The following is an 18,980-nucleotide window of genomic DNA, read 5'->3' on the forward strand; positions in this document are numbered from 1 at the left end:
ACTGTTATTTTCCACTTTTCCATTTGTAACTATTTATTAGAGATGGTTAATTGCCATGTACACAACGTCATATCAATAAGGCTGTATTTTGGCTCTGTACCATTGGAAAATGTGCAATAAAATTAAGGTCTAGAGGAAATTAAAAGTCATAGCTGATGCAGCATTTACAACCTTCACCCATATATAGTACTCACAAATAAAAATGACTTCCACCAGATATGGCAACTCAGCAGACCAACTGACCTCATGGTCCAACAGAAGTCAATGTGCGTTTTTTAACAAATTCTCTGGCCCATGCTCCACTCAGTATCCCCAGAAATAAAAGGTGGACGAATGAAGATCCACATTAAGAAAAAATTAGTATGATTCTCCCCCATTCACAGTTCCTTTCCATAATTATTCAGTAGTAAGACCTGGGTTCTGTGCTGGGACCAATCCTGTTTAATTTGTTCATAAGTGGCCTGGAGGATGGGATAAACAGTTCAATCTCTGTATTTGCGGATGATAATAAGCTAAGCAGGGCAATAACTTTTCTGCAGGATGTGGAAACCTTGCAAAATGATCTGAACAAGTTAATGGTGTGGGCAACTACATGGCAAATGAGGTTCAATGTAGAAAAATGTAAAATAATGCATTTGTTTGGCAAAAATATGAATTCAATCTATACACTGGGGGGAGGACCTCTGGGGGAATCTAGGATGGAAAAGGACCTGGGGGTCCTAGTAGATGATAGGCTTAGCAATGGCATGCAATGCCAAGCTGCTGCTAACAAAGCAAACAGAATATTGGCATTAAAAAGGGATCAACTCCAGAGATAAAATGATAATTCTCCCACTCTACAAGACTCTGGTCCAGCCGCACCTGGAGTATGCTGTCCAGTTCTGGGCACCAGTCCTCAGGAAGGATGTACTGGAAATGGAGCGAGTACAAAGAAGGGCAACAAAGCTAAAAAAAGGGTCTGGAGGATATTAGTTATGAGGAAAGGTTGCAAGCACTGAACTTATTGTCTCTGGAGAAGAGACGCTTAAGAGGGGATATGATTTCAATTTACAAATACCGTACTGGTGACCCCACAATAGGGATAAAACTTTTTTGTGGAATGGAGTTTAACGAGACTCGTGGCCACTCATTAAAATTAGAAGAAAAGAGGTTTAACCTTAAACTACGTAGAGGATTCTTCACTGTAAGAGCGGCAAGGATGTTTAATCCCCTTCCACAGGCGGTGGTCTCAGCGGGGGGCATCAGTAGTTTCAAGAAACTATTAGATAAGCACCTGAATGACCACAACATACAGGGATATGTAATGTAATACTGACACATAATCACACACATAGGTTGGACTTGATGGGCTTGTGTCTTTTTTCGACCTCACCTACTATGTAACTATGTAAGTGTATCAGAAAAGAACAGGTAGGAGAGAAGTGAGAAGAAACTGGAATAGTTCAAATTTCTCTTAAAATTTTGACATAAAGTGTAAAGCAGTACTAAAAAAGATGAGAACTCATCTTGGAGGAATTTGAACTCAGAGGAACTCCTCTAAGGTGCATTATAGCATTGTGTGATCTCACCAGCTCTAACTCTACCCAGTGCCTTTCACCCAGTAGGGCATCATCATGAGCCCCTGATACATGCAATACAATATATACAATGTTGGGGCGCTTTGACTCTTTCAGTCTCCTCCTTTCTAGTTCTTGGTGGTGTATGATTAGGTTACCTTCAGTGAATTGTGTATGATGGTAGATCCGGGTTTTATGCTTCCATCTGCAGGTCTCAGAGAATCTTCTCAGCTTGTACTTGGATGAGTATGAAGAGACCCCTTGGGAAGCTCTCAAGTATCTGATCTCTGGAGTCAACTATGGTGGCCACGTGACAGATGATTGGGATCGACGACTGCTCGGAACATATATTAATGACTATTTCTGTGAGCAAGCTCTTACCACTCAGTTCTACAAGTAAGATCTTCTATTATTAATATTGTTGTTTCTCCATTATTTTAAGTATAAACCTGTGTCTATATCTCCCCTGCTGATATGCTTTGTGGCTATCACTGAACCAAGGAGGGTTAATGATATCTTTAATTTTACCACCTCCATGACCAGAGTTGTAAACAAACCCATGTGATCACCATTTCATAACTGTCATGGTAATCACATGATCAGGAAACAGACTTATTGGTTCCCAATCATTAGGGAATACTCAAAGCTGTCATTTTGACAGCACTGTGTAAGAATTAAGAATGGGACAGGTTTGTGTTACTAGTTCTCACTAGTTAAAACCTTAAAGCTGTAGTAAAGCCCGCTTTGTGATTTGTACCTACAGGTAAGACTATGATAAGGCTTACCTGTAGGTAAAATGAATATCTCCTAAACGTGTATGGTTTAGATATTTACCCTGGATGCAACCAATGACGTCACTGGCGCATGCGCTCTGAAGGTTCGGCATACCATGCAATGCATACTAGCACATTATGCCATTGTCTTACAGGTGTTTTTTTTTTTTTAACTCTGCCATGGTTTACTACTGCTTTAAAACTGACCTAAAATAGTTTTTATAAAAACTATTAGCAGGTAGGTATTTGTGATAGAAGAGATTCTGTGTGTTTCTTCTGCAGTAAAATCTCTTCCTCTAGCTGTTGTCAATTTTTTTCCAAATTGTACACTGACACCCGCGCATCTTTTAGATGTTGGGTGTAATTTCCAAGTGCCGGGAAAAAGTTATGTCATCCTGACCTGGCCAGTAGGAAAGGCTAAAGACCAGGTAGAAGACATCTGGTTAAATGACTTGTTTTTACAGTGGTTGGCTCCAGGACTTTCATCCTGATCCTTGCTAGGCACCCCTGGACCTGCCCTGGAGCTAGGATCAGGTTAGCAGCCTTGGACCTGCCCGGGAGCTAGGATCAGGATGGCTGCGCTGGAGCTAGGATCAGGATGGCAGCCTTGGACCTTTCCGGGAGCTAGGATCAGGATGGCAGCCCTGGACCTGCCCTGGAGCTAGGATCAGAATGGCAGCCCTCGACCTGCACCGAAGCTAGGATCAAGATCGCAGACATGTAACTGCCCTGGAGCCAGGATCAATATGGCTGCCCTGGACCTGCATTAGAGCAAGGATCAGGGTGGCAGACCTGGACCTGCACCAGACTTAGGATCAGGATGGCAAACCTGAACCTGCACTAGAGCTAAGATTGGGATGGCATCGCTGGACCTGCACCAGAGCTAGGATCAGGATGGCAGCCCTAGACCTGCCCTGAAGCTAGGATCAGGATGGCATCCTTAGACCTGCACCAAAGCTAGGATCAGGATCGCAGGCATGTACCTGCGCTGGAGCCAGAATCAGCATGGCTGCCCTGGACCTGCACCAATGCAAGGATCAAGATGGCAGACCTGAACCTGCAACGAAGCAAGGATCAGGGTGGCAGACCTGGACCTGCACTGGAGCTAGGATTAGGATGGCATCCCTGAACCTGCACCAAATGAAGGATTGGGATGGCAAACTGGACCTGCACCAGAGCTAGGAACAGGATGGCAGCCCTGGACCTGCACGTTTTAAAAGAAGTCGACAATGGCAGCTACCATATTCCTCTCCTGAAAGATTCCATTATCTTATCGATATGCGTTCATGTTTTTCATTCCTTGTTTCTGTGCATAGTTTGAAAATATATGTGTACATGAGGACAGCCATTGTCCTTGTTGCATGGGTATGCCAAATTGTAGTGCACCATACTGACTGGTATTTACTTCTTGTTCTGTCTCAGTGCTAATCTATAGGTCGGCTCAGGGTAAAATCAATACATTCTGTGTGTGGCTTATTCTGTAGTTGATGGTAGTTTTCTTCTAAAAGGTAACATTGTAGAGTATGAAGGGATTGTACTCCATGTTTATATGTCTTCTCCAAAGGCTCTCCTCTCTGGATGCATATTACATCCCTCGTGACGGCCCGCTGCCATCATACAAGGAGTTTATCTCCCTACTTCCCACCGTGGATCACCCGGAAGCCTTCGGGCAGCACCCCAACGCAGATATTGCCAGCCAGATCACCGAGGCACGGACCTTGTTTGACACTCTGCTGTCTCTGCAGCCTCAGGTCACACAGAACGTTCCCGGAGGGCAAAGCAGAGAGGACAAGGTCAGATTTGCTTTTGATTTCTTCTCTGTGACTGTGTGCTCTAAGATCTTCTTGTTCCATCATCTGGTCTTATTCTAATACCCTGAATTCATTGAAAGAGAACCTGTAATGGTTTTTAGTGAGCCTTTAAATCTTTTCTAAACCTTTTGCATATTAATAAAATGGTCTTTTATATCATCATATATATGCAGATAATACTAGACATTCCAACAAGGTCACCCAAAAAAAGCCCTCACCTTTTGACTGTTTTTAACTTCAAATGCAGGGGCCATACAAGTTAGAAAAAAAGATCCAATGACACCCAGGTATTCATAGTAATTTTCAGCATAGCAGTAAAATGACTTAGTGTAAAGAACTACACTTTACATTTACACTTATTTAGGAAAGATTAAGCCAGTGAAAAAGGGAGTTTAAAGGTGCAGAATTGATTAACTTTGAAACAATATCAAATTGATAACTTTATTAAACAAACATTAAAAAATTATTTTTTTAAAAACCAGCACATAAAAATCATGCGGTCGCAGTACAAAGATTTGTTTCCTCTACATGTTTCGCCATACACATGGCTTCTTCTGGAGCTCTTGTAAGACCTTTATATACAATATCACTAAAATAACAAAAAAATACGTTTTAATAAACATACAAATACTTAAAAAACATCCATATGTATGTATGTATATATATATATATATATATATATATATATATATAGGTCTACATATCTACAATTCATATATTTACATACATACAGTGGTGACTAAGTCATCCAATGATTGCACTCTCACCCTAAACGTAGGTAGGACTCAGAGGACTCTCAGGCCCATCAGGTGGTCCAGTAGAATATCAGTGTGCCATAGAAGGGATAAAACCCTACAATCAAAACCTGCAGGAACATACATAATTATATTCAAATAAGGCAATTATATTTAAATTAGATCAATCAAGGAATACCTGTAGGATCCAACTTAACCTACCCTGTTTTTATTTGGAGGTCAGGAAATCAAGAGGTTGATACTGCTGATGGATACGTTAAATGGTAATAACAAGCTTGAACGGGAATAAGCCATCTGAAAAAACACAGGCCGTCATAACCAATCCATCCGCACAGTTTAAGCCCCTTTGAAGCAAACAGTCTGATATGCTCCTCTTACCCAAACAATTCCTTTATCAGAAATGAACAAACTGCTTTTCCTCTACCTCACATTGATACCAATAGGACAGGGAAGATCCAAGTAGATAATCATTCACAAGGGGATAACCCCTGTAAACAATGATAATCAAATTAGTATCAAAACAGGCTAAGTATAGAAAACTGCCTGGACTCAAGCCCAGCTTATCATGAATCAACTTACTTCAATCCATAGAATGAACTCCCACAGGTATCAGACAGGGTGAGCGACCCTTTAGGGGAAACCCTAAAGAAAACTTGCCAACTGTTTTATTTTTAAGAATGCTTGCCTAAAAGCAAATACTAAAAAGTAGCTACTGTTACCAATGCTAATCAGAAAAAAACCTCTTCTGTGCACCCCCTCTTTTTTTAATACCTGCTTGACCGACCTTCCCAAACCCACAATGCTATTGTTCAAATTGTGCCATTAAAAGCACTCCCAGTGGACATGGGAATGGGTGAGGCTTGGTCCTGAAGTGGAGGCCTTAATAGCAGGTTGAAACCAGTTTCAGAAAGGCACACAGTAAAGAGTTTTCTGGCTAATAAAAGTAGCTGACACCTTGCAGTTTGTGTTATTATACAGTTCTTTCACATTTAAAAGTTTAACAGACAACCATTCCTTCTTTCTCAGGTCTTGGAGTTACTGAGTGATGTTCGTCAGAAGATTCCTCAGGAAATCGATTATGAGGGAACAGTGAAAGTTTTAAGCGATGACCCAAATCCACTCAACGTTGTGTTACTACAAGAAATCCAGAGATACAACGCACTGATCAGCACCATCAGGTCAGTGTGGATCCAAAGAATGAAGTTTCATAAAGTGAAATGGCATGCTATAATTATATTTCCTTCTCATCCATCAAAGGACACAGGAGACTTTTGACCTTCAGATTATACTGGAGAATTGGACAATGACAAAAAAATCTGTAGGCCAGCCCAGAGTAAAACCCCTCCTATTATCCACGTGCCCCAAGTTTATTCCAGTGCCCTAGGTAAACGGATGTCTTTTCTTCAGCTCTGCTGTTGTAAAGATTAACTTTAGCAATTTGTTTCTTCTCTTGTCTCCGGCTGTAACGACATGGCTGTTGAAGCCCAAATTCTTCTCCTTCCTGCTGTTGGATCTGGACCAGTGTCTGGCTCTCGGTGCCATCAAAGGTCAGGTCTCTGCACTTTCTATTCTGTTTCATAGACCCTTGGCCTTTTACTCTTTGATTAGGACCTTTATACAGGGGTCTCCCATGTTGTTCCCTCCAGCCATTTACTTAGGACTCCATGAGAACTGTTTCCTTCTTGAAACCATTAGAGATATTCCTCCCTCTACTTCCACCCACAAGGTTACTTACCTTGTTTTTGTCATCTCTATGAGGTAATAGCTGAACTGACAAGATTATCTTGAGAAAGAACCTTTTTTTTTGTCTTGCATAGAGACAAGGTGGCTTAGAAACCCAGGGACCTTCGTGCCTAGGATAGTCTCTGCCTTTCACCTAAACCATGACATTGTTCTCCTGTGCCAGTGTGCAGCTTTGGTTCATCAGAAGCAAATTCCCCTTCAATGTCTGGATGTGGTTAGGGTTGTTCAAATAAACCCCTCACCCACTGCTTCTTACAGAAAGTCTGAGTCACTTTTTGTCATTCTGGATGGTCCCTAGAAGGATGGTCTGGCTTCTTTTTCTACCATCTCTAGGAGGTCCAGACAGACAATCATTCAGACTTGTGGCCTCAAGGATCAGGTTCCCCCTTTCCTGTTATGGTTCACTCTGCTAGGTCTTTGAGCGCTTCTTGGCCTTTTTGGAATCAGACAACTACTTTTTGTAATGTTGCCACCTGGTCTTCTGATCACAAGCTTTCTAAGTCCTACCAGGTAGACATTTATGCCCCCTCTAATGACAGCTTAGGTCATTAGGTCCTTCAGGCGGCTCCTTATGCTGTAAACAGTCCCCAGTTTTCTGGATTTGCTTTGGGCTTTTTAGCAATTGTGCCATTGCCCACCCCTAAGCTAGACAGCTTTTGGACATCCTGAAGGTTAAAGACTTCCTGTGTCCCTCAATGGGCAAGAAATAAAATATAATTTTTTTACTCACTGTAAAATCCTTTTCCTGGAGTCCATTGACTGACACAGGTCCCACCCCTGTGTGTGCTCGGTACTGTATTGCTTCTAAACTGAGGCATGCTGGTAGTAAGATGTGTAATATCCTGGGCTGGCCTACATTTTTTTTTTTTGCTAGTGTCCAATGCTCTTGTAGGCGGCATTATAATCAAAAGGTTAAAGACTTCCTGTGTACCTCAATAGACTTCAAGAAAAGGAATTTACACCGTGTCTAAAAAAAATGATTACATTTTACTCTGCATTGTAGGTCATCTCTGCAGGACCTGGAATACGGAATACAAGGCTTGGTGGTCATGTCCACAGAGCTGGAGGAGATCTTCACCTGCATATATGATGCCCGTGTTCCACCACTCTGGGAAAAGGTGTGTGTATTTACTAAAGACAAAGGATGATGGAGGGGAGGACGAGGAGAGGTGACAGCAGAGGGGATGAAGAAAGATGACAGAGGGAATGAGGAGAGAATGAAGAAAGCTGATAGAGCATTGGAGGAGGAGTGATGAAGAGGGGTGATAGAAGATGGGATGAAGAGGGAAAAGGAAGGGCAAAATGAAGAGAAGTAAAAGAGAATTCGATGAGGAGGGATAATGGAAGGCAGAATGAAGAGAAGTGAAGGAGAACGTGGTGAGAGAATAGATGTCATGATGAAGAGAGGTAATAGACAGTGGGATAAGCGAGATGATAGAGAGTGTGATGATGAAAGGGAATTGAGGACAGGATGGGGAAAGATGATGGAAGGCAGGGAAAAGAAGGGTATAGTAGATCATGTATAGTAGGATATATAGGGGTGATAGAGGATGAAATAAGGAGGGATTATGGAGGGCAAGATGAAAAAAGGTGATAGAGGACAGAATGAAGTGGGATGATAAAGCGCAGGATGTAGATTGCTGATAGAAGACTGGAAAAAAGGGATGATGAATGGAGGGATGAGGATGGGGTGAGGAGGGATGATGTAGGGCAGGATGTGGAGAGGTGATCGAGGATGGGATGATGGAGGGTAGGATAGAAGGGGAAATGATAGAGGATGGGGTGAGGAGGGATGATGGAGCACCGGTTGTAGGGAGGTGGTAGAGATTGGGATGATGGAGGGTAGGATAGAAGGTGAGATGATAGCGGATGGGGTGTGGAAGGATGATGGAGCACAGGATGTAGGGAGGTGGTAGAGATTGGGATCATGGAGGGTAGGATAGAAGGTGAGATGATAGAGGATGGGGTGAGGAGGGATGATGGAGCACCGGTTGTAGGGAGGTGACAGAGGATGGGATGAGCAGGGGTGATGGAGGGCAGGGTGTAGGGAGGTGACAAAGGATGAAATAAACAGGAATAATGAAGGGCAGGATGAAGAGAGGTGATGGAGGATGGAATGGGGAGAGATGATGGAAGGCAGTGTGAAAAGAGGTGCAAAATCTGAAGGGATAATAAAATACAGCAGCAGGTGATTAAATAAATAAGCAAGTTTTCATGGCTAAAAGATTGTAGAATATGACTATGATTAGAAAACTGAAGTGAACATGAAGACAAATTAAAAGATATTGGGATGTAAGTGATGGGGAATAACCAAACTAATAACCATTTTCATCTAAAGGCTTACCCTTCCTTGAAACCACTGGCAGCCTGGACCCGGGACCTGGCATCGCGTGTAGATATGTTTGCTCGCTGGGCAGAGACTGCGCGCCCTCCAGTTTTGTTCTGGCTTTCCGCATTCACCTTCCCAACTGGTTTCCTGACTGCTGTACTCCAGAGCGCGGCCCGGCAAAATAATGTAAGATAATGGGCCAATGTACACTGATATGGATAACAAAAGAGCAATGGCAACCAATGTAAACATATTCTAGGAGGATTTTAGCATTTCGTTAGTGGTGTCAAAGTGAATGATATAATAGCACTATACTATGGCTACAAATCTATAGAAGGATTATTCAGTGATGATGAATAATGTTTTGTCTTTTTTTAGGTCTCTGTGGACTCTTTATCTTGGGAATTCATTGTCTCTACTGTAGATGATAATAACCTGGTGTATCCTCCAAAGGTGAGAATTGAAATCTGCAGACAGAAGGGAGCTATGAGTCTGTCCTCCTCCTGCAGGGTGATACAGACAGAAGGGAGCTATGAGTCTGTCCTCCTCCTGCAGGGTGATACAGACAGAAGGGAGCTATGAGTCTGTCCTCCTCCTGCAGGGTGATACAGACAGAAGGTAGCTATGAGTCTGTCCTCCTCCTGCAGGGTGATATAGACAGAAGGGAGCTATGAGTCTGTCCTCCTCCTGCAGGGTGATACAGACAGAAGGTAGCTATGAGTCTGTCCTCCTCCTGCAGGGTGATATAGACAGATAGACAGAAGGGAGCTATGAGTCTCTTCTCCTCCTGCAGGGTGATACAGACAGAAGGGGGCTATGAATGAGTCTGTCCTCCTCCTGCAGGATAATACAGAGAGAAGGGAGCTATGAGTCTGTCCTCCTCCTGCAGGGTGATACAGACAGAAGGAGCTATGAGTCTGTCCTCCTCCTGCAGGATAATACAGAGAGAAGGGAGCTATGAGTCTGTCCTCCTCCTGCAGGATAATACAGAGAGAAGGGAGCTATGAGTCTGTCCTCCTCCTGCAGGGTGATACAGACAGAAGGGGGCTATGAGTCTGTCCTCCTCCTGCAGGGTAATACAGAGAGAAGGAGCTATGAGTCTGTCCTCCTCCTGCAGGGTAATACAGAGAGAAGGAGCTATGAGTCTGTCCTCCTCCTGCAGGGTAATACAGAGAGAAGGAGCTATGAGTCTGTCCTCCTCCTGCAGGGTGATACAGACAGAAGGGGGCTATGAGTCTGTCCTCCTCCTGAAAGGTGAATATGTATATCCGGATGCACTCCAAATAGCTTGAAGACCTTTAGAAGGAGGGTGCTTGGTGAGAGTATGGTGGACGATGCCACCATGGTAGTCAGACATCAAAAATATGTTCACCAGCACATTCAGTAGCTTGCAGAGCACAATCTTAATGCTCACGTGTAGAAATGTTTTTTTCTACATACAAGCATTAAAGTTGCTCTTTACGAGCTACTGGGTATGCTGGTGAACATACACTATGTTACCAAAAGTATTGGGATGCCTGCCTTAGTCCGTAGGGTTCAATATTGAGTTGGTCCACACTTTGCAGCTATAACAAGTGTGTCTATGTGTTTATGGGAATGTTTGACCATTCTGACCAGAAGCGCACTTGTGAGGTCAGGCACTGATGTTGGACGAGAAGGCCTGGCTTGCAGTCTCTGCTCTAATTCATCCCAAAGGTGTTCTATCAGATTGAGGTATGGGTAGTTCTATCAGATTGTGCAGGCCAGTCAAGTTCCTCCACCCCAAACTCAATAATGAATGTATTTATGAATCTTGCTTTGTTCACTGGTCCAAATCATTTGGTGGAAGGGGGATTATGTTGTGGGGTTGTTTTTTAGGGGTTGGGCTTGGCTCCTTAGTTCCAGTGAAGGGAACTCTTAAGGCGTCAGCATACCAAGACATTTTAGACAATTTCATGTTCCCAACTTTGTGGGAACAGTTTGGGGATGGCCCCTTCCTGTTCCAACATGACTGCGCACCAGTGCACAAAGCAAGGTCCATAAAGACATGGATGAGGGAGTTTGGAGTGGAGGAACTTGCCTGGCCTGAACAGAGTCCTGACCTCAACCCAATAAAATCCCTTTGGGATAAATGAAAGCGGAATGACAAATATAACAACAATTAGCAGCGCAGGTCTCAACATAAGTGATAAAAACAAAGTGCAAGCATCACAATAGTCCTTTAAGCTAAATATAGCTTTTTGTGAGAAGTATACAGTCTTTTTTGTAGGGCAGAAGAAAAAGAAGAAAAACAGCAACAGGCGCCTCTTAGCAAGATAGTAATATTTAATAGCAATTTTGTATTAAAAACACTCACATATAGTGACTTATTAGTCCGGAGCAGGGTGTTCCAGTAATAGCCATAGATGATCTCTGCGGTGTGCGATGGAAGGAAGCCTAATTCCTCTATGCTGTCGGCTCGTGTGTTCAGCGCAGCTTCCGGGATACGAAATGATCCAAAACGAGGCTTGAAACTTGGCCAGGCAGTGAGAGGGAGTCAATAGTATGTGCTGTACTGCCATTAAGCCGCTTAACACACCGCAGAGATCATCTATTACTGGAACACCCTGCGCCGGACTAATAAGCCACTATATGTGAGTGTTTTTAATACAAAATTGCTATTAAATATTACTATCTTGCTAAGAGGCGTCTGTTGCTGTTTTTCTTCTCTTATAAATTAAAGCGGAGACTGTGAGACAGGCCTTCTCGCCCAATGTCAGTGCCTGATCTCACAAATGTGCTTCTGGAAGAATGGTTAAACATTCCCATAGACACACTTCTAAACCTTGTGGACAGCCTTCCCAGAAGAGTTGAAGCTGTTATAGCCGCAAAGGGTGGACCAACCCAATATTGAACCCTACGGACTAAGACTGGGATGCCATTAAATTTCATGTGAGTGTAAAGGCAGGTGTCCCAATACTTTTGGTAATATTGTGTATTTTTGATGTTTTCCCACGGGGTGACACACTAGTAGTGATGGATAATGATAATGTCCATTTTTTTTAGGATGGGGTGTGGATTCGCGGTCTGTATCTGGAAGGAGCTGGATGGGATAAGAAGAATTCATGTTTGATGGAGGCAGAGCCAATGCAACTGGTGTGTCCATTGCCAACTGTGCACTTCAGACCAACTGAGAGCAAGAAGAAGAGCAGCAAAGGTATACTTGAACATGTGTGTATATATATATATATATATATATATATATATATATATATATATATATATGTAATAATACAGAGGTATATACATGCACCCTAATGTAGAAACTTCACATCAAGGAGAAGAATTATACATTAAGGTTGATTTGTGATGTTGTTTGGACAGTCTTTGATAGGTCCAGCTATTCCCTAGCGAGGAACCTGTCTTTGTTAATGCTCATTGACACTTAGGAATCTGTCTTTATTAATTCTGATTGCCAGTTTGGATTTCACCTGTGTTTTATGAATTAATGGAACACTACAGTCACAAATAAAAATAAACTCCCACATTACATGGAAAGAGCCGAGGTGGGAGAGATTTAGAGATGAAGAGATTAATTTTCAATGACTGCCTAAAGGTGCACAGAGTAGAAGATAACCAGAGAGATTAGGGTAGGGAGTTCCAGAAGATGAGAGAAGCTCTGGAGAAGTCTTGGAGGAGAGCATGACATTTCATTTGTTGGGCAAGTGGAAATCAATGGAGGGATTCACAGGGACGGGTGGCAGACACTGAGTGGTTGGTAAGGTGTCTGAGTCTGGCTGCAGCATTCATGATAGACTGAAGATGGGATAGCCTGTGTAGAATTGGGCCAACAAGGAGGGGGTTGCAATAGTTGGGGGTGAGAGATAACGAGGGAGTGAATTAGTATCTTGGTGGTATCGTTGGTTGGCATTTATTGCCTCCCAGCCACTCTTAGTGCCCTTAGGACAGCCTTTTTCAACCAAGGTGCCCAGGCACCTTGAGGTGCCTTGAGGTTTCTTCAGGAGTGACTTGGCAAAATGCCTAAACATTGCCCAAAAATTGTTTACAGGTCAGCAGGTGGATCAAGCCTGCCTTCTAGCCACCGGTGTTCTAACAACCAGTGACATCGGTTGATGAGGAGGACGTTGGGCATGTGCACCACATACATGTTTGCCCCACCCCTGCTTTGGTGTAATTGCTTTGAAAGAATAAATCACCTCTAATGTTGGATCTCCTACATGTGTGAATGTTGCTGCATTATGTAAAACTATTATGCTCTGTACACACGATAGGCTTTTCTGACAACAAAACCGTGGATTTTTTTCCGAAGGACGTTGGCTCCAGCTTGTATTGCATATACACAGTCACACAAATGTTGTCGGAAATTCCGACAACAAATATTCTATGGAGCATACACACGGTCGGACTTTCCGACAACAAGCTCACATCCAACATTTGTTGTCGGAAAATCCTATCATGTGTTCAGAGCATTGGTTTAGTTTTTTTAACATTTAGAATGGGGTGCCTCGAGATTTTGCAGAATTTCAAAAAAAGTTGCCTTGATTGAAACAAGGTTGAGAAACACTGCCTTAGGAGATGCTAGTCTTCATCAAGCCTTAACAATGTTCCCCTAGTCCAGTGGTGGCGAACCTTGGCACCCCAGATGTTTTGGAACTACATTTCCCATGATACTCATGCACTCTGCAGTGTAGCTGAGCATCATGGGAAATGTAGTTCCAAAACATCTGGGGTGCCCAAGGTTCACCATCACTGCCCTAGTCCAATCATTGTGTTCCTATTACCATCGGCTGTTCAAAGGAGAGGCTTTTTTGCCGGAAACACATTGGCTGTATTTGATGCTCATAACCATTAATTGTTTCAAAAAGACTGAAATAAACTTTTGTCCCAGGCGCTCCTCAGTATGCGACCAAAAATATTCCTTTTTCAGTATCAGAGATGTAGCAGCCTAAGACCAGAACGAGGTCCATCCACGTTCGTTTTCACCACAGATCTGCTTTGTTGAAGGGAAACACACCTTCCTACATATCCATCAGAACCACTTTACTTCTAGATCTATAATACACTCAATAGGCTTTAGAAATGAAAAGAATCTTTATTAGCTTTTGGGAGAAATTGTGATGTCTTCTGAGAACTTTTGGGTGAATTGTTTTAGCCTCTACATAATGAAGTGGTTGTAAGGCCTCAGACGTGAAATATGAACAAAGCACATGCCTCTATAGTGTGTGCTTGTCTCAGTCCAGAGCACTAAGTGTCATTTCTGTCTGCTGCCTCCTTCCTCTGCTATCAGCATGAGTCACTTCTGACAAGTTTTCCTGACACCAAGAGAAAAATGGTGACAGGGGAGGGATCTCCAGCTGATTGACAGCCTCAGTTCTGTTCCTGTGTGCTGTGAGTGTAACTTAAAGGATATGTAAAGGTTTGATTTTTTTTTTAAACAAACATGTTATACTTACCTCCTCTATGCAGTAGGTTTTGCACAGAGTTGCCCCGATCCTCCTCTTCTGGGGTCCTTCGGCGGCACTCCTGGCTCCTCCTCTTCTCGAGTGCCCCATTGGAGAAGTGCTCCCTCTCAGGGCACTCCATTGACACAGACAGCAAGACTCAGCTCTGCCCCCCAGCAACAGGAGTCAATGGCTGTGCTGCTATCAGTCTATCCAATCAGGACCCGAGACACCGGCTGGAGCTGGAGTGCTCGTCCCTGTAACTGGAAAGACCGGGTTCAGGTAAGTAAAAGGGGGGCTCTGGGGGTCAGCTGCAGTACAGAAGGTTTTTCATCTTAATGCATAGAATGCATTAAAGCGGAGTTCTACCCAAAAATTGAACTTTTCCGGTTCCTCCCCCCCTCCGGTGGCACCTTTCAGGCGGGAGGGGGGAGCAGATACCTGTCTAATACAGGTATTTTGCTCCCACTTCCAGGCATAGATACCCGAGCCACCCGCGGGTATCTATGCCACTTCCGGCGCCTTCTCCCGCAAGGCTTCACTTCCTGATTCCCTTACTGAAGATGACGGCGGCAGCACCCGACAGTCGAGGGATAGATCGGCTTCGGCTGCCAACATTGCGGGCACCCTGGACAGGTAAGTGTCCATATATTAAAAGTCAGCAGCTACAGTATTTGTAGCTGCTGACTTTAAAAAAAAAAAATTGGCTGACCTCCGCTTTAAGTTGCAAAACCTGGAGGGTTTACAGCCCCTTTCAGCTCTCCGCCCCCTTTTTTCTGACAGTTCAGACAAGCTGTAAAAATTCTGGAGTTTGAATGGCTATAGATAGGAGAAGACTGCAGATTAACAAGTACAACTTATGTAGGAGAATTTTTTTCATCTCATATATGTAGGAGTTTACAACCACTGTAATAGTTACCCTACACTGTGACTTACTGGCCATGGTGCGTTGTCCTGTGTAACAATGGAGTTGTATTAGTCAATGAATTATCTTCATAGCTCTGAAGGTTAGGGATGTTTTCAGAAGTTTTTTTGACCTTTTACTGAAACTTTTTATGATCTTTTTTTCTAAAAAGCCCCTTTACTGTCTATTACAGGTCTCTACCCCTGCCCATGTTATTATTACCCAATCCGCTCCGGGTCTTCTGGTCGCGCCTCCTTCGTGATAGGTGTGGATCTTCGCACCGGGGCGTCACCTCCAGAACATTGGATCAAGCGAGGAACGGCTCTGCTGATGAGTCTGGACAGTTAGAGGACCAGAAAGGTCTCCCCACACGTATGAGCAATCACACCTATGGACAGAGCATATCGCCAAAGAGTGCTCCACATGTTCTGCCATGTTCCACTGCAAATGTTTCACTGACCTGTAGCCTTCATGACAACCAGTCACAATTAGGCTTATGCAAAGACTAAGCTGACCATACATTATACAATCAGATTGGATCTACAGTCAACTGTGCGGTGCAAAGGCCTGCCTGATTGTATACAAATCAAATGGATTGTTTTGGGGAACTTTAAAGGAGATTGTACAATCAGATATTTTTAGTGTATGGCCAGCTTTAGGATTATTCAGACTTTTATGTCTGAACCTCTGGTGTATGTGAAAGACCCAAATGATTGCAACTCGGTAATCAATACATCCTTAAACAGATTTTTTGGCAGTTAAAACAACCCCCTTATACATATTCCATCTATGTATTTAGGCGTTTGCTTAATATTCAGCTATCACTGAATAGAATTGTTTAGTGTTACTTTTAATAGATTCGAATTTCCTCTTTAAAGTGGTTGTAAACCTCAGACATGAAATATGAACAAAGAACATCCCTCTATAGTGTGTGCTTGTCTCAATCCAGAGCACTAATTGTCATTTCTGGCAGCTGCTGCCCTAAATCACAGACTGTCTCCCAGCTTCTGAGTGTGCAGTTATATGGGTATCAATGACAGCATAAGCCCCACTAGGACTGGTTTTCTTAAACAAAGTGCCCCTTTAACTTATTTTTATATTTAAAGTTTAAAGTTTCTATTGCAATAAAGTTCTTTAAAGTTTAAAGTAAAATTTGTTTGTGTGTTGTTTTTGTTTGCAAAAACATACTTGGGGGGCACACCCTAAAATGTGTGTAAATTCAAGATGGTGCTGCTATAAGACCAACAAACAGTACAAAATAGATTACAGCGCACACATTCAAGAATGACATTTATCCTGCAAGGCTAGGTATAAACACCTGAACATATTCAAAAAAATACGGGGGTTTGGTCACACTATAGGGTCATATAGTGCTAAGCCCACTTACTGTGTCAAAGTACCCCGAATTAGTGGGTCCTACCCTAGTAATAGAATGGAAGATCCTGCGTCTCAACCATGGGAGCCGAACTAATCTATGTTTTTGTTTGCATCTGACAATAATGGCTGTTGTAGGACCTGCTGGATCAATAAGTTGTGTATAAGGTGGCCATGTGTATCTTTTTCTGCTAGAGGAGGAGGAAGCAGTGCTGGATCAGTAATCTGTATATACAGTGCCTTGAAAAAGTATTCATACCCCTTGAAATTTTCCACATTTTGTCATGTTACGCCCAAAAACGTAAAATGTATTTTATTGGGATTTTATGCGATAGACCAATACAAAGTGGCACATAATTGTGAAGTGGAAGGAAAATGATAAATGGGTTTTCCAAATTTTTTTACAAATAAATATGTGAAAAGTGTGGGGGGTACATTTGTATTCAGCCCCCTTTTACTCTGATATCCCCAACTAAAATCTAGTGGAACCAATTGCCTTCAGAAGTCACCTAATTAGTAAATAGGGTCCACTTTTGTGTAATGTAATCTCAGAATAAATACAGCTGTTCTGTGAAGCCCTCAGAGGTTTGTTAGAGAACCTTAGTGAACAAACAGCATAATGAAGGCCAAGGAACACACCAGACAGGTCAGGGGTAAAGTTGTGGAGAAGTTTAAAGCAGGGTTAGGTTATAAAAAAATATCCCAAGCTTTGACCATCTCATGGAGCTCTGTTCAATCCATCATCCAAAAATGGAAAGAGTATGGCACAACTGCAAACCTACCAAGACATGGTCGTCCACCCAGCCACCGAACACTGCTGATGGCTCGGTTCTCTCTTCTCCCCGAGCGGAGAGCTGCTGCCTGTCGGTCAGCAGCTCTCCTGCTCTGCTCCTCCACGCTCATTGGAGTGCTGAGCTGTGGAGGGGCGGGGAGCGGCTGTCTCAGCGGTTCACTGGGAGGCTGAGACTGCCATCAGTCCAGGCACCTGGCGGATCCAGACTTCCAAAGTCGGGATGACTCGGTTCCTGGACTGATCTGTGTGACGTGAGCAGAGAGCAGACTTCAGAACAATGTCTGTTAAAAAACGGGTCACAGGAGTACAAAGCTGATTGCACTCCTGTGACCCTTAGGAGAAGCCCAGCCAAAAGAGCTCAGGTTGGACTTCTCCTTTAATCATAGAAACAGCCGAGAGGCCCATGGTAACTGTGGAGGAGCTGCAGAGGTCCACAGCTCAGTTGGGAGAATCTGTCCACAGGACAACTATTAGTCGTGCTCTCCACAAATCTGGTCTTTATGGAAGAGTGGCAAAAAGAAAGCCATTGTTGAAAGCCATAAGAAGTCCCATTTGCATTTTGCGAGAAGCCATGTGGGGGACACGGCAAACATGTGGAAGAAGGTGCTCTGGTCAGATGAGACCAAAATTTAACTTTTTGGCCTAAAAGCAAAACTCTGTGTGCGTGGCGGAAAACTAACACTGCACAATACCCTGAACACACCATCCCCACCGTGAAACGTGGTGGCAGCATCATGTTGTGGATGCTTTTTTTCAGCAGGGACAGGGAAGCTGGTCAGAGTTGATGGGAAGATGGATGGAGCCGAATACAGGGCAATCTTATGCCGCGTACACACGAGCGGACTTTACGGCGGACTTTGCCCGGCGGACTGGATTTCGTCGGACAATTCGATGTGTGTGGGCTCCAGCGGACTTTGTTTTCTCAAAAGTTGGACGGACTTAGATTTTAAACTTGTTTAAAATTTATCCGTTGAAATCGAGTCCGGTCGAAAAGTCCGCTCGTCTGTATGCTAGTTCGACGGACAAAAAGGCACGCTAGGGCAGCTATTGGCTACTGGCTATGAACTTCCTTGTTTTAGTCCGGTCGTACGTCATCACGTACGAATTCGACGGACTTTGGTGGATTGTGTGTAGGCAAGTCCGTTCATTCACAAAGTCCGTCGGAAAGTACGTCGAAAAATCCGCCGGGCAAAGTCCGCCGTAAAGTCCGACCGTGTGTACGCGGCATTAGAAGAAAACCTCTGTAAAAGACTTGAGACTGGGGTGGAGGTTCACCTTCCAGCAGGACAACGACCCTAAACATACAGCCAGAGCTACAATTGAATGGTTTAGATCAAAGCATATTCATGTGTTAGAATGGCCCAGTCAAAGTCCAGACCTAAATCCAGTTGAGAATCTGTGGCAAGACTTGAAAATTGCTGTTCATGGACGCTCTCCATCCAATCTGACAGAGCTTGAGATATTTTGCAAAGAAGAATGGGCAAAAATTTCACTCTCTAGATGTGCAAAGCTGGTAGAGACA

At 43.4% G+C, this 18,980-nt stretch overlaps 1 protein-coding gene across 1 annotated transcript in view; it reads left to right on the top strand.

The window, feature by feature from the left end:
* The window catches only part of LOC141133537 (dynein axonemal heavy chain 2-like), a 345,338-nt gene extending 328,895 nt beyond the window's left edge, over positions 1-16,443 (top strand). Inside the window, exons 81-88 of the mRNA XM_073622980.1 lie at positions 1,768-1,952; positions 3,894-4,122; positions 5,922-6,073; positions 7,642-7,756; positions 8,977-9,153; positions 9,346-9,420; positions 11,992-12,142; positions 15,485-16,443. Of these exons, the coding sequence (XP_073479081.1) occupies positions 1,768-1,952; positions 3,894-4,122; positions 5,922-6,073; positions 7,642-7,756; positions 8,977-9,153; positions 9,346-9,420; positions 11,992-12,142; positions 15,485-15,639 (1,239 nt within the window). The 3' untranslated portion in view covers positions 15,640-16,443. The remainder of the gene's footprint in view (positions 1-1,767; positions 1,953-3,893; positions 4,123-5,921; positions 6,074-7,641; positions 7,757-8,976; positions 9,154-9,345; positions 9,421-11,991; positions 12,143-15,484) is intronic.
* Positions 16,444-18,980: the final 2,537 nt, after the last annotated feature.

The sequence above is a fragment of the Aquarana catesbeiana genome, linkage group LG03, assembly GCF_042186555.1.
Source record: "Aquarana catesbeiana isolate 2022-GZ linkage group LG03, ASM4218655v1, whole genome shotgun sequence".
In the NCBI taxonomy this organism is placed as follows: Eukaryota; Metazoa; Chordata; class Amphibia; order Anura; family Ranidae; genus Aquarana; species Aquarana catesbeiana.